The sequence below is a fragment of the Scatophagus argus genome, chromosome 24 (assembly GCF_020382885.2).
Source record: "Scatophagus argus isolate fScaArg1 chromosome 24, fScaArg1.pri, whole genome shotgun sequence".
NCBI classification, from domain to species: Eukaryota; Metazoa; Chordata; class Actinopteri; family Scatophagidae; genus Scatophagus; species Scatophagus argus.
In genome coordinates this window covers 5,010,823-5,026,124 of record NC_058516.1, presented here as the reverse complement: position 1 = coordinate 5,026,124, position 15,302 = coordinate 5,010,823, and the positions used below count along the sequence as shown (strand labels likewise).

Genomic DNA, 15,302 nt, shown 5'->3' with positions numbered 1-15,302 from the left:
AACGAGTGTGGGTTCATCACTTCACCGTGTCATGAGATTTACCAAACATCGCTTGCGGTAACACATCCAATAGTTGTTGAGATATTTTAGATTAAAACAGAGGAACTGACACTGTCATGCCTTGAACCGTGCTATTAACTAAACAAACAAATGAACTAAATGCGATAAAATGGCATCAATAGACGGCTGAGGTTCAGTTACTTTACATGTACTTTACATGTACTTGTATGGTCCCAAGATTACTAAGGTTTAAAACTGTTAGGTTAACTGAGACACACATGGAAAGACAGTCATCAACACTTGAGATGACGGTTATTATCTACATGACACACAGTAGGTCACACTGTAACACAGAGTGTGGAGAGACATACCTCGGGGCCCTTGGGTGCAACACGTTGCGGTTCACAGGGATGAAGGAGCCCCTGTTTGGCTCTGGCTCTGACAGGGCTTCTCCTGGAGGAAATCTTGAAGGCATCAATATCGTTGTAACTTTTATCTCAAACACGCAGTCACCAGGCTTAAATCAAACCTGCCGTCTTTAGCCCCTGGAAAAATTAAATTTTGCATATACACACATTTTACTGGAGGGGAGAGTGACGTGCGCCAGCTCATTAATCCTAAAAGCAATGCATGATCATGATTAGCTGTCATTAGCCATCTTTAATTAAGCTTTGTGGTTAATTCACTTTATGAACGAAATTACTTTAGAAAGGGGAGAATTTAAACTTGAGCAAACGTTACCGACCTTTAGTGTGGTTTCTACGAGTTTTAATGTAAATTTGTCGACAAGTGGAACTTACAGCAGTTATGCTGTTAGCTGACTGTTAGCCGTTAGCTAAGGTCAAAGGTCACAGCTACATCTAGGTGTCACAGCTATCAATCAGGTCCCACATGAAGCTGGTTCTGAAGTCACACTGGGACAGTACAGCTTACTTAAAGTAGATGTACTTGGAAAAGTAAGTTAGGTTTAGACAACATAAACTAATAGACAATTTCATCTTACATACTTTTTGGAATGCGTAAATTTAATAAAGCGTTAGCTCTCATTAATCATTACGTCAGGTCACGGGCTCAACCGATGACTGTATTCACAGATGGTTTCAACGGCGTTTGTATCCGCGATGTTTTGGTGTGTCGTCCATCCTTACATATAGCAGTGGTCATAACTACTGAACTTGTATGTTTTATGTATGTTACACACATAGTTCTCTGCTCATCCTGAATGTCCAAAAATGAAAATCCATCCTAAAAACAATCTAGTGATCTAATGCAGTACAACAGTCAGAGAGCAGCTGACTATTATTTTGCTTTTGATCAATTTAAATGCTTGGCTCTGTTGTTACATCATCCAAATGTACACACAGATAAATACGAATATTACTACATTTTCATTGCTGTTTCTGCAACAGCAAAGTAATAACCACATGTGATTGTGAAACAATGCACTCAGCATCACTAATTGATGATGTCTAATTGAGTGTGATCATTCGAGGGTGCCTGCGGCAGGCCTTTTCTGTACAATGCACAATTAATTTTAACATCAGAAAACAGAAGAATGCAAGAGATTAGACGTACTGCTAAAACTAGCACTTCACATAATCGCTAATATTCTCTTCTCTATGAAAGGAAGGTGATCTTGATTTCGGACTAACTATAACTGCAGCAGTCATCTGAAATGTTTTCAACTTTAGTGCAAAAATGACAGCACAGCGTTTAATTATTTAGGCATAGGACTGCTTATTAGTCGACCACTAGCAGAAAGTCCATTCATCGTGATTTGATTCCAATGAGCAAAGAAACTCGCGCCAAGCAGTGCACTGAAAGGTCTCTATTGCACAAGCAAGCGTCCTTTCAAACAGCACAAAAAGGTATTTCACCACTCTGCTGTATAAGCACAGACTCAATTATGTCTCCAGTAGGTCTGAGCTTTATAATGAAAGAGCCCTGAATCACAGCACAGAGAGATAAAGCAGCGGCGTACGTGACTTTCGCAAGATTTCCACACTAATGTATTTATCTGTGTCTGTGCTGAATATCAAAAGGCCTTTCTCACATGAGCTCATCACACCTCGCGTGTTTCTCCGTCAAGGCACTGCATCACTTTGAAAGAGTTAGCCTACAACCTGAAGTAATTTAGGCCTATTCCCTTGGAAAATCCTCCCAGTGTGTCCTTGAACACTGAGCCTGTGGTGCGAACAGCCATAAAGCTCTCATTTGTCATCCGGATTGTGGCTCAGCTCCCTCCAGAGCTCGCTTGTTGGGATGAAAAAAAAAAGAGAGAGACAGCATGAGGACTGTTTATCTCTTGATGTTTAGTTGCTTTTAATAAGAAAAATAGAGGTGGTGCAGCTTCGCTTTATTTCTAAGCGATTTATGTTATCCACTTCTGCTCCCTGTTGTTACAGCGCAATATTTTCCGCAAGAGACCATTTAAGAGACTTGAGTGCTGACGTGACCTCATCTTGAATTTATAAAACTCAGCTCAGCAAGGTCCTGAAGATAGTACAAATTCTGCGCCCGGTAGCTCCTCTTTGCACCACTTAATAGGGTTATACAGAGTTTGACAGATGTGAATGCACGAGAAGTCATGTTCTGGCGTATTCAGCTGGAGCTCCATACGAATGAGGACGTGTGCTTGTAATAGCTTTCATAGAAATGCTAAGTGATGCTTCTATGTTGAATGTACTGGCTGGAAATGCTCATGATGGAAGTACTGTGGGGAAGCGCTGCTTAATCTTTGCTACAGGAATCTTCTGAAAAGTCAAACACATCTTCTAGGCGTCAAACGAGACTTCCAAGTGTGAGCTGCCTCTGCGGTGCTTTAAATACTTTAAATATTTGTATCCATCCTTAGGCAGCTTTACCTGCAACATGACTGAGTGGCCAGCCAGTGTTTTAATATAAGACCTGTCAAAACAACATTCATCTTCAAGTAATAACCTGCAACATTTCTAATTAAATGTCATTTTCCTGCTCCCCACCACCAGTTGATATCATATTGTAGTAATACAAGCTTTAACCGGATGCAGAAGGTTTTTGTTCTTGCTTTTCTAAACACTTATAAAAAGAAAATTCCTCAGCTGCTCGGGTTAAGTGTCCTGTGCCTAAAGAGACAAGTACTTTCCTTGCACCACATACAAAAGGACGTAGGAAATGAAAGTGACCACTTCAAGAATGATAACATGTCTCTACACTCTGAAGCACTCGTCACTATCATACCTACTCCAGAAGCTAACAGAAAAAACTGACCTTGGAAACCGCAGTTCTACAAAATAATGTTGCCAAACAGAATTCGACTGAGCAATTGATGGAGTTTGCTCAGTTGCCATGATGTCAACTTGAGTTTCTTCTGCCAAAGAAGAAAAGTTTTCCTTATTTTTTCAGTTCTCTCAGGGATTCTCAAAACTATTCCAGGCTATCAAAGAAAGCACACCTGCATGCATCAAGCAAACTATACTTCACTAAAACTCCCATAAATTCAATACAAGTAGAATTATATCATCTGCTTGGTTCACTTTTTCTCCATTTGAAAGAGAAATGGTGATTTTTGGATTCTAAGGTCAAACTGGCTTGTTAAAGTGAATATTTGTGACTTCCTTGTGAAGTTTTGAAGTCAGGGCCTCCTTCAGTTTGTTTCTTCTGCATATGTGTCAACACAAGCCAACGTTGTTGACTGTCCTGGTGCTAATGTAAAGCTATTTCACTGATGGAATGGATGGAGGGCAGAAAGAAGACGACTGCCAGTTAGCCAAGTTTTAAAATACTTTAAGAAAATCAACCTTGTAAGTAGTAAATGTACTGCAACGTGTTCTCAGGCCTAATGGATGCTTTTTGCTGTGCTTTTTTTTATTTACTGGATGTAAAAATAAACCTCCACTTCACACAAAAAGCCAAATGCGGTGAAACATTACAGCACCGCTGGACGTGCTCAGAAGTGCAACCAAAGTGACATTTTCAAGTGTGAGAAAAGTGCAATACTTTCCTGCCATCGCAGATTTATTACATCATCCCCCTTAAATGAAAATTAGTCAGTATACCTCCAATTAATGCACACACATACCTGCTGCCTCCCATCTTCTCTCCTGTCAAATCAGAGGCGTGTCGGACCTCTGCTGGGAGAACCTGAAATCAAGCAGATTACGGAAGCAGACGTTTGAACCTGCCAAAAAGCTCTCCGTTGGATTTGCCCATGTGGCGAAGATTTGGGGGGAAGCTCCCCTTCCTCGCATGTTGGCGAAGCTTTCAAAATTAGCTTGTGTGTGCGTCTCACTGTGGAATTCTATGAGCAAGCGTCTGAGAGCAGTCATCTGACTGCTTGTGAGCGTGAGAGAGAGAAAACTTCAACAATGGTGAGGAGCTTTCTTCCCAGACTTCCCAAACTTCTCTTATGGTTGGGATTAAGGTGCTGTCAGCGAACACTATCATGGGAGCCTCTGCAAACGGAAAGATTAGGGGAGAAATATTACCTGAAGGCTTACTGTGCTATCTTTTCACATGGTGTGTGGCTTCCCAGCGGCGTTCAGTAGACTAAAACACACTGTTTGTTTATGTGTGAGTTAGCGTGCCGTCCAACGTTTCTGTCATTTCCTTTGCGGGGGACCGAAAATAAACCCAATCAACGGCAGAAGACTTTCAGGCTACCACGTGACTAACTGAAGGAGAGAATTTCTTTTCTGCCTGCAAATGTCATGCTCTCTATCAGGACCCCCACCACCCCCAGAATGACCAACACTGCATCTGCATCTCCTCATCCAAATGAGACTCTGTGTTTGATGTGCAGAATTCCTTTGAGCCCCTGCGGGAGATGAAGTTGAAGTTTGTTCCCCTTGTTAACAGAGGCCCTTGCAGCCAGGATCCAACAGGCAGCCTGCCGCTTCCCTCGACGGCTGGGAAACGTTATCGGCTGACTTCAAATGAGCGCTGAAGAGAGGGCAGCTTTGCTGAGGAACACTGTGGCTCTTCCACGCTCTTCAGAATTGTTTTAATTCCCTCTCTGAGCACAGCTTCTCTGTCTCTCTGTTTTGTTTTTTGTTTTTTTTTTAATCATTAAAGCATTTCTACTGTTTCAAGAAGGAGAGGCCAGATTTGGATGCAACACAGTTACCATTTAAAACGGGAGTAATGGAGGTTTAGGAATGACCTTGATGAAAACAGCACTCTGTCCTCTGGAAAAAATGAGATCTGTCGACTTCAATGGTGAAAAAATTAAAAGCTATTAAAGTTGTGTCTTTGTGTGGAGAAGTCTGCTTTTATCTCACAACCGCACCAGACTATCACACAGCACATCCCATTACAAAGCAGAGGATTATAATGAAATGCTCACCCAGTATCAGTATCTATGGCAGTATCTTTTTTTTCCCACCGTACTGGCCGGTCTTACATTACCTCATAATGAGGACCAGGAAAAAACGTGAATTTCAGTTTTCATTTTGTTTAAAAAAATGAATCAGTTAATTCAAGTTATTTAAAACCAAAAAGACCTCAAATCCAACACATTGTTCTCATGATGTGAGCATTAAAGTGCCACGTTTAACTCAGAGAGTTCATACCTCAAAAATGATCTCTGATTGGGCGAGTTTTCCCTCTGCTGCTGTATTTGTGGCCTGTCTGAGGTTAACAAAATAAAATAACATAAAATATTTAGCCTACTAAACTTTAAAAGAAATTGGAAAATATGCTCAGATGAGAAAACTGACACACCATTCATGTCTGTATGCAAGGCATGAAGCCTCAGCCAGCAGCTTGTTAGTTCAGCTTGCTTTAGTATAAAGACTGGAAAAAGGGTGAGACAGCTAGCCTGACTCTGTGCCGACCAGCCAACCTCTAAAGCTCTCCAATTAACATATTAGATCCTGTTTGGTGTGTCGTCGTACCTGTGAGGTCAGAAGGCAACCAGCAGACATTTCAAGAAGTCACTGAGAAATAGTCTGGCACCTAAAGCCCTGCAAAACAAACAAGATATGACATGTTTATTAGTGAGCTTTAGAGGTGCTGGAGGCGCCGTTCCCAGCAGAGCTTCATATTGACTCTACAGACAGCCTGAAATCTTCATCTTGAAAGTTGGCCATGTGCTCGTGAACATTCAAGGCAACATTATCTCACCAAATTATTACCTCTGACAGTAGCTACAGCTCACAAATTACCTGCACGATCCTTGAGGAGAGCCACGCTCAAGCTGGAGAGCCGCTGAAAAGGCAAAAACGAAACGATGAATGACAACATTTCACTGTTTTCTACCAGGACATGTTTATTTACAGCGGCATATGACAGGAGTCACAAGTGTTCCACAGGTACGTACAGAGAGACATCAATAGTTCCCACCTCCTGCACAAAGCACACTCAGCGGGGGACGGTCCAAGGGACACAGGGAGCATGGGGACATAGAGGACACATACTGTACACTGAGCTCAAACACACCTGTTTAACCCCCTACAGAAAAAAGGACCAAGGCCTGGCGGAGGAGACAGAGAGAGGGTGGGGAGGATGAGGGGGAGGGGCGAGGGGGAGGGGCGGGTGGTGTGGGGTGGGGGGGAATTTAGACTTATATTCAAATACAAAAGAACATGTACAAATCGTATAGCCTCCAGGCACTGTGCTCCCATATTTACAGTCATCGTAACAGGCAGCGGAACCACTCCATGGCAGGACCATCCATTTGAGATATGCAGGTACAAGTGCTCGCTGTGAGAAAACAAAGCCAGCGCTATGGGGTCTGAGTTAAAAGACCAATGGAGTCTGAGAGGCAGGGGATAATGGCGAGGGAGCGGCGACGGCGGCGGCGGCAGGGGGGGAGGGGCTGGCAGACACATGCATGGTGTGCTGCAGCCTGGGAGATTAATCACTGTCGAGAAATACATAATCAGGCTTTATCTATCAGAGCGCGATTTGAAAGTCGGGGTGAGGTCGCTCAGAGAGGAACGTGCTCACAGCACTCGGACAATCATACTTTGCACGTCATAACCTGCAATGACTCGCAGAGCTGCACAATGCATCGTGGAACTGAAAAGTGCGCTCGAAAATATACTTAAATATAAAATAAATATTCAACAAAACGAACAGATAAATTACAAGACCAGAAACGACAGAATAGCACGAGAGCGACTTCCTATCTCTTTCATTTGGGATATTATTTGAAAATGGGAGACTCTTATTGTGAAAAATGGGCCCACACTCACACACAGAGTTGATTTACAGTACGTGCAGATACATTCAACAGACATACATGCAACCTGATTCATGAAGACAAGTCTATTCACCCACCCATGCATGTATGCACACACACATGCACGCACGCACACACACACACACACACACACGATGATGCACTGCACTGCGTTAGAGCCAGATTTCTGCAGCCCATCTCTGTAAAGGCCCTCTTTGCAACCCAACGTCCAGGTAGTTATACACGTTCGTTTCTGTCCAGTGTTGTCGACCACAACCCACAACCCCTAGGACTACATTTCCCAGCATTCACAGCATCGCAATAAAATCATCTGACATTTTCTGTGGCAAAAAGCGGCGAACAAAAACTCATTTGATGGTCTGCACTGCTGCAGCAGCACTGGGCCACAAGGAGGGAAGGAAAAAAAAAACAAAGGCACACTAATGCCGTAATTACTGCTTCCACTGAAATGCTGTGAAATAGCCTTAGGGCATGGATTTGCTGTAAGGAAAGCAAATGACTAGGAAAAGCAATATTACACCATCACTGACCAAAACACAACAGAAGGAGGAGGAAGAAGAAAGGAAGAAAAGAAAAAACAAAACACCTTTTCATGTGCGGAGCGTTCACAAAGAAAAGCCAAGCCTGTTGCATTTTGAAAAAAAGACACATCCTTTAGGGTATATTTACATAAAAGCTTTGTAAAATATTCTTTTTTTTTCCCACCTATGTACAACACATGACAACATCAGAGAGAATAGCGATCGGAAACAATAGAAAAAAAAATCATCTGAGGCAGATCTGAGATGGGAATGAGTGAAGGAATCAGTTAAAAACACACACGACACACACACGTTGATTTAGTTCTCGTCAGCGTAGCTTCGCTCGTTTGTTCCCATGCCTTGAGTCTGCTTTTCCTACACATAGCAACAATTACGTGACACCATTCAGGGCATTTGTGGAGGACACCTTGTGACACATTATTTTATCACCAAGTCAAGCCAAAGCGAAGCTCGCGTGAGCCCACAGTGCAGTCAGCCTCCTAACCAACAGCACGCTGTGCTGTGCTTCCTGGGCGGTTTGCACACAGATGAATAAAACATACATTGTTCAAGAATGAGATGGTTGAAGAGTGTCAACAATATTCAGTGTCGATATAAAAAGGCTTTGCTAACGATGACATCAGTGCACATGTGTGGTATTATAGTGAATATTTCATAGACGGCAACACATTCTTTCTGTTTGTTTGTTTTCCTGCAGCACGAACAATGATCCACAATAGCCCTTCAGATAACATTATTCATCAGATATCAAGACCTAATTCCTCTTAAGGAATAATGATCAGAGGCTGTTTTGCACAATTTTCACCCTTGATGTTTTACAGAAAACAAATGCCTCTCGTAAGAACCGTGAGTCATCACCCTCGAAATCTCATTAAGAGTGGTTTTACCTTTTATGTTACTGAAGCCAGCTCGATACACAATGCTTCAGCATTTGCCTCGGCTCGGTTATTAAAGGCATAAAAGGGTTGCTGTAGTGTGACACTCAGGCATGGAAACAGGCGATTGGGTTGGAAACGTTGTGATATCCCGCGGTGAGAGTCGGCCCGTGCGTTCGCTCTGACAAAAAGAGCATTAGCGGCGTGAGCTTGGGGGCACACTAGCATGGTAGCTTTGCTTGCACTTGGTGTGGGTTCGTGGGAGGAAGTCATAAGTCGGGGCTGGAGACGTGAAGTCTTATGCGGGTTGAAGAGCAAGAAAACGAACAGGAAAGGATAGCTGGCCGGAGAGACGACAGTTATGAGCGGACACAACAGAAAGTGAGACAAATAAAGTACAATCGTTGATCAACAAGCTTTCCACTGACGCCATGTTTTTAAGAACATGATACATTTATCACTCAGGGTGTCTAAAAGGTTGACCCTTTCTCTCTTTCTATTTTCTTCCTATTATTTGTATTTACACATGCCTTTCACAGGGGCATTGTTATAAACAGATATGGTATTTCACTCCACTATTTTCCAGTATTGTAGTTTCTCTGGGTTTTGGTCTCGGGATCCGAATGTTCTTTTGGTGACAAGGGGACCGACCCTTTTACGCTTTGCTGTCATCGGGCTTTGTGTGGATGCTGTTGTCACTGTGCACTTTGATTTCAATCGTATCCGGCTTGAGAGACTCTTTTCCATTTTCTTCCTTCAGCGGTAGCTTCCTGCGGTAGAAGGAGCAGACACAACAGGGAGATGTGAGATTTGTAGCGTGCACGCGTACCAACCGGTTGATTACAGGAACCGAAAGCACACACACGGTTAATGTGTACAGGCACAGACTGCAGAGTGACCACCTAGAGGATGCTTTTGTATGAAGCAGGCACATATAGAAAATGCTAGCTGAATTAGGACTGAATTATTGCCATGAGATAGCGTGGGCTTAATGATTTTCTCCACAAAATATGTACTTTCCTGCTTTAGAGCCCTCCAGTAATCACCTTTTAGACCCTTTGGTGCATGAATGGGTTGCTCCCATTGGGATTAATAAAGCTGAATTTAATTGAAGTGAAAAGGCAGCAGGGATATTAAATATAAAAGCCTCTGCAGGGCACCACACAGGCCTAAAGAAGGTGGTGTTAGTCATATTCATGCCTTTATGGCCTGGATGGTTGGAGACCTAACCTAAAATAGTGATCAATTTGCCTGCATGTGTTGAGATGAATGGCACTCAAGTGTACTTTTCCAGAATAACTACGACATAATAATTTTATATGAATGGCACAAGAACATTAGGAGAAACTTATTTTTCAGTTTTAATTCAGCCCTGCCTCATAGAAATCACGTTTATATGCTCCTGATTTGCAACATAACAGTAATGCTACTGCCAGGATTATGTTTTTTATTAATATAATTCTGCACACAACAGCCCAAAAGTTTTGAAACGTTTTTTTCTTGTACCAAAAGCCTGATTCTGTCCGGTCAGATGGATGAGAGGACTGCTCTATATTTTTTAATGGTCTTTCAGTCCTCTATACAAATGTATGTTATTTATGAACGGTTTGCCCACGGAGAACAAAGGGCTGCCCAGTAGTTCAACCAGACTGACAACTGAAAGAGCCAAAAGAGACACAGACACCTCTGAGTAAGGGTTAAACAAGAACATGAGTGACACAAGTCATCAGTTACACGTCAAAGAAACTGGAGGCCTAGCATCAAAACGTGCAGATTTAAATAGCAGTAGATTCCTGTTTCTGTGTGTGCAGTAATCCCCATAACAAAAATTTACTTAACAGGTGTGTTGATTTAACAAAGCTTTGGGCAAAAACAAAATTAAAATAAAATTAGAAGGATGGTCTAGGATTAGCACTATTGGAATTTGATTCCAGACTAAAAGACTACTGCAACTGACAACTGACAAATCACACTTTAAACATATTCAACCCAACCACTGAGCAGGCTGCAGAGGCAGCGTCATGGGTCAGTCATGACTTTGGGTCACAGCAAAACAGTTTCAAAATCCAAAGGGTTAAAATGGTATCACAATCATCATGCAGCCATCATGCAACCATCATGCAACACTCCACTTACTTTACATATAAACATCAGTTTACCAGTCACGGAGAGCACCACTCAGCCTTTAACAGAAAGCCTGCATTATAAACGAGGAGCATGTTTGATGAGGGAGGATTTACCGGGCAGGGAGGGTTGAAAGAAAAGATGCATTATGGGAGGAGCAGGATGCAGCATTTTTGCTGTTTGATCAAGACCTTGGATGAAAAGAAAGGCTGTCTCTACATCTGCTGTTTCAGTTTTGACTGTTCTTTTTTAAATTTGTCCCCAGGCGTCATGGAAGTCCAAGTACCCCTTAGTGTGAACGTGGAGGCGTCAGCTTTCATATAGGATGCACAGAATGCCCTTGACAAACACAATCTCAGAGGGCTCTGAAGTAAAATTGTACCCGACTTTCACTGATCCCGTGTGTTTTGATTTTAGACTACTAGTGTGATTATTATGGGAGAAAAATCAACATTTTATAATAACAGAGTCACATTTAAAACATCAGCTTTCCTTCGCTCACTGGATGCTGCTTGTTCCTCATTTTCCTGCCTGCGCCAACCCGAACAACATCAGAGCTAGCACACCTCCGTATGCTTTTGATTTGATTCATTTGGAGGAGGAGGGCAAAAGAAATCAAATATATATGCATATGGTATTAAGCATGAGCCATCTGATTGGCTCAGTGCCTCTTCACAGACGCGCTGCTTCATCTCATCCTGCGCGAGCCTTGTTTCGAGGGATTCAGCAGAAGGCCATCACAGCTTTGTCTTTGTGATAATGTGTCCACGAGATGAAACTCGAACCAGCTTGTGTTTCCACTGATGATGTATGAGAGCTTTTATCTGCATTTGGCACAAAAAAAACTACTTTAGCCTAATGCAGCTAAAGCAGTGACGGGATAAAAATCTGAACAGAACAAAGCAGCGACATAATGTGACTTAAATAGAATAATTATCTAATATGTATTAGGTGTTTGGTATATTTTTTTCTTCTCAAACTCACTTGAAATGTCCCATAATTAGGCAGTAGCTATAACAAAAGCAGCATAAATCCTCTTTCTCTGGTATTACAGGTGGCTCTTTTGGTTTGCCTGCTACTTCTGCAAAGCCGCAATCTTTTGATGCATTTTTTCACATCTGCACGAGGACAAAAATTTACAAGAAGTTATCAGCAGTGGCAAATTTATGTACCAAAATACGGAAGCCTAACCAAAAACCACTCATCATCAAACCCCGTGTGGAGCAACCAGTTGTCAGTCTTTTGTTGTTTCATTTTGGAAATAAAGCCATGTGCTGAAATTTCAGCGAGGCACATCTCAAGGCAATTTGTCCCTCAGCAGAAGCTCGCTTCTACGCCTTAACAACAAGAAAACACAGATAACAATAAACACTGAAAGTGCAAAATATGGAGGGAAATATTGAGCTGCAGCCCTTTTTCCACATCAAAGCTTCAAAATCCTTTCTTCTCCGACGCATCTTTTGGGACTGGTAGAGATTTAATAAGGGGAATCAATAAGCAACTGGAGGTTTTACCTGGATTCACCTCATCAGAGCTCTTGTGTCCCTCGTGTTTTGTCCCTCCAGTGTAGTTTTTTTCTATCAAGAGATTCTGGGACAAGGGACTGGGTCACAGCCCTGTCCATGTCGTCCATCGTGCAGTCAACGGTTGTACTTCCGGCTCTTGTTAATCTCACCTTGCATGAGAAACAAACCATCTGTCCTTCGATGTTTTTTGACTCAAAGTTTTGCTCTACCCCCTCGCTTAGCCTTGAAACAGAAAATATTTTGTATTTCCAAGTTTTCATGTGCCCTGACAGACAACAAACTCCAAATATCTCACTGGCAAACTAAAGATATGAGAAAAAATGTCTTTAATTTGGGGCAAAACTTTCTTCATTTTGGTATTTAATGTTGCTTATTATTCACCCTAAATCAAATATTAGTTAGTAATGCCCATAACTAATGTGACAGAGCTTTTAAACAGAATCTATTTTCTCAATTATCTCACTATCTGAATGTCTTAGACCCCAGCGGTGATGTTTCACAATACTGCATTTTTTTGCATTCCATAAACAGTGAACTGTCAATTTTAAAAGTCATTTCATATTGGTACAAAATCACCCTCGAACAACTAGATGTTTAAAACTCCAAGGGAGTTTTCAGTGACTGAGATCATGAATGTAAAACAGTAGCCCTGCGTGATATTGTACCTAATAAGCCCAAATATTGCAATTGGCCAGAGGGGGTTCCCCTTTGGTTGATTGGTGGATGCTGAAGTTCCTGCACAGAGGAGCCAATTTCATGTCCCATTAGCTTCATGCAAACCCAGATTGGACTTATGTTCAGATGGGGAGGTTCTCTCAACATATGGGAAAGTCTTGCCACTTGCCGCTGTGGATGCCAAATCAAGGCAATCATGGATGCATTCACTGAACCAACATACCAATACAGTTTGTCATTAAAGAAGTTGATACGCTGTGGTTGGCGGAGGCTAATGGGAGTCGGAAGTAACCATTTATAACATCACATCCCGCGTTTTTACATTCCAAGTCAATGCAGAAAAATGTCCCCTGTGGCCATTATACCATTACATATCAATACATTTTTATTACTTGTGCACTAATGTAAAAACAGGATTCTACTGTTGTAGGTTGAGATGGAGCTAATTTCAACTATTTTGACTACAACTGAAACAAAAGACTATTTTAAATCACGGCTAGATCTGTCAACTTTTTTAATTATTATAATTATTTTCTATTTTATGTTATTCAATTTATTAGGAGTATAAAGTGGCATAAGAAGAAAGTGTCCTTCCTCGTCTTGTGTTTTCACACACACACACAGGGTTACATTTAAAACAATGTTGAGGACACAATGCAAACAGAAATGCTACTGGGTCTTGACAGGCCTCTTTGATTTGCAGCTGTTAGAGCCAGCAGCTGTGTGCACCTCATGATGGGCTGGGGACATGTAAGAGTGTGTATGCAGATGTGTATTTGTAAGCCGTAAGCTTCTAAGTGACACCAAAGCACAGCAGGGGCAACTTGTTCTTTTCCTCTGCTGACGTTAATTAAGCAGAAGGCCATCTACGGCAGGTCATAAAGGCTGACTACAGTCCCTGCTTTGCACAGAGATAAATTAGGTTGCCTGCGGTCTAAACCACAGCACGTCCCAGGGTCTTTGTTTACACTCTAATCTGAATCTTTTCATTTACATTCATTCCTTCAGAAAGCATATTTTGCCCTGCCGGACACCCAGTGCCTTGAAGTATATAAGATGCAGAGATGATTGTCAAGGACATTTTGACGGAGCTGCTGATGGACACTTTGGATGTTCACACTGGGATCTTGTTACCTGACCTGCTATAAAAGCAGCTTGTTTGCCTGACAAGGCTGTGGGGGAAACTCTTCTCCAACGCCAAATGTGTGTGTGTTTTCGCCTTTTTATAAAATCAGGTTCTCTTTACAAAGCCTTTTAGCTTCTCAAGCTTTTTGTTTGCTCCGGAGTTCAGACGGAGCACTGCAAAATCACACTTAATTAAATGTCAGACATCTGAGCCTGCCACTCCAGAATTTGAAATTCAAGTGCTTTCTCCATGTCAATAACACAAACTGTCTTGTCTTCTAAAAAACATCTCCATAATGAAAGAGATTTTGTATCTCTATTTTGATGTGTATTTTTATTTTTTTCACCAGCATGACGGAGCCAAAGAGGTGGAAAAATGCTCCCGCTTGCATAATAAAACACAATGTTGCACAAAAAGCTAACGGAGTAATTACAGTAGGGCATCAAATCATGTGTTTCTGCAACTCAACATCACTAAACTAAATGTTTAATGGACACATGTGGAAACGGGCCTCTTGCTGTTACATTTCCACTAACAATGAGCCAAAAAAATATCTAACTTGTCATTACACGCTCACCTTGAAATGCCTCTTTATGTCAACCTCATACATGAATTCTCATTTTTTTGTGTCAGACAAGATAACCTTTAACCACATGAAGCTGTATATTCACAATGTTTTTGACATATTTGTAGAAACTTTCAGACACATTTGTGTCTAAACTACAAGGCTGCTATGTGAGCTAACATAGCTCTGGTTATGTACAGCACTATCAGTAATTTAAGATATCTGTACACGATCGACACTGAGGAGCAGCTGTCGTGGTTAACAAGTTAGGCTAACCAGCTTACAGTCGTAAAGTAGAAGTTACGGAGCCTTTCTTGCTAATGTTAACAATGATTCCTACTTGATGTTACTTTTCATTCACTTTTAACACTTTCTGATTCATCAGCAGCTCCTACACACTCAGCGTTGTGTTGTTGTGTTGCTCCCACAGTATACAAAGCAGCAGGCTGGGTAGCGATAGCTGCGTCATGGAGTAACATGTGGAGAAAAGCTAAACACAGCTGAGAGTAAGCACTGGCTAATGCTGGACTTCAGCTGCTTAACTGTCTGTCTGGCAGTTAAAGTCTTTTCACAAGCATTCTTTAGTGCTCATCCACAGACACTAACGTAGCCGGCGCCACCGCTGCAGAAAAATAAACAACACTGAAAAATCAGACCCGTGCTTATTTCTTAGCAAAAAGTTCATC

General features: G+C 41.8%; 2 protein-coding genes across 7 annotated transcripts in view; both read right to left on the bottom strand.

The window, feature by feature from the left end:
• Positions 1-539, bottom strand: part of LOC124055557 — a 62,547-nt gene extending 62,008 nt beyond the window's left edge. The window contains exon 1 of the mRNA XM_046382454.1: positions 372-539. The gene's annotated coding sequence lies outside the window, so the exon portion shown is untranslated. The remainder of the gene's footprint in view (positions 1-371) is intronic.
• Positions 540-6,143: 5,604 nt separating this feature from the next.
• LOC124055585 (neural cell adhesion molecule 2-like) overlaps positions 6,144-15,302 on the bottom strand; it is a 240,336-nt gene continuing 231,177 nt past the window's right edge. For 3 of the 6 annotated variants that reach the window (XM_046382504.1, XM_046382505.1, XM_046382511.1), the window contains one exon: positions 7,522-9,370. In XM_046382504.1, coding sequence (XP_046238460.1) covers positions 9,256-9,370 — 115 coding nt within the window. In that variant the 3' untranslated portion in view covers positions 7,522-9,255. Of the gene's footprint in view, positions 6,187-7,521; positions 9,371-10,322; positions 11,549-14,793; positions 15,239-15,302 lie in introns of those variants that run through there. The other 3 variants (XM_046382507.1, XM_046382508.1, XM_046382506.1) reach the window with 3 other exon arrangements.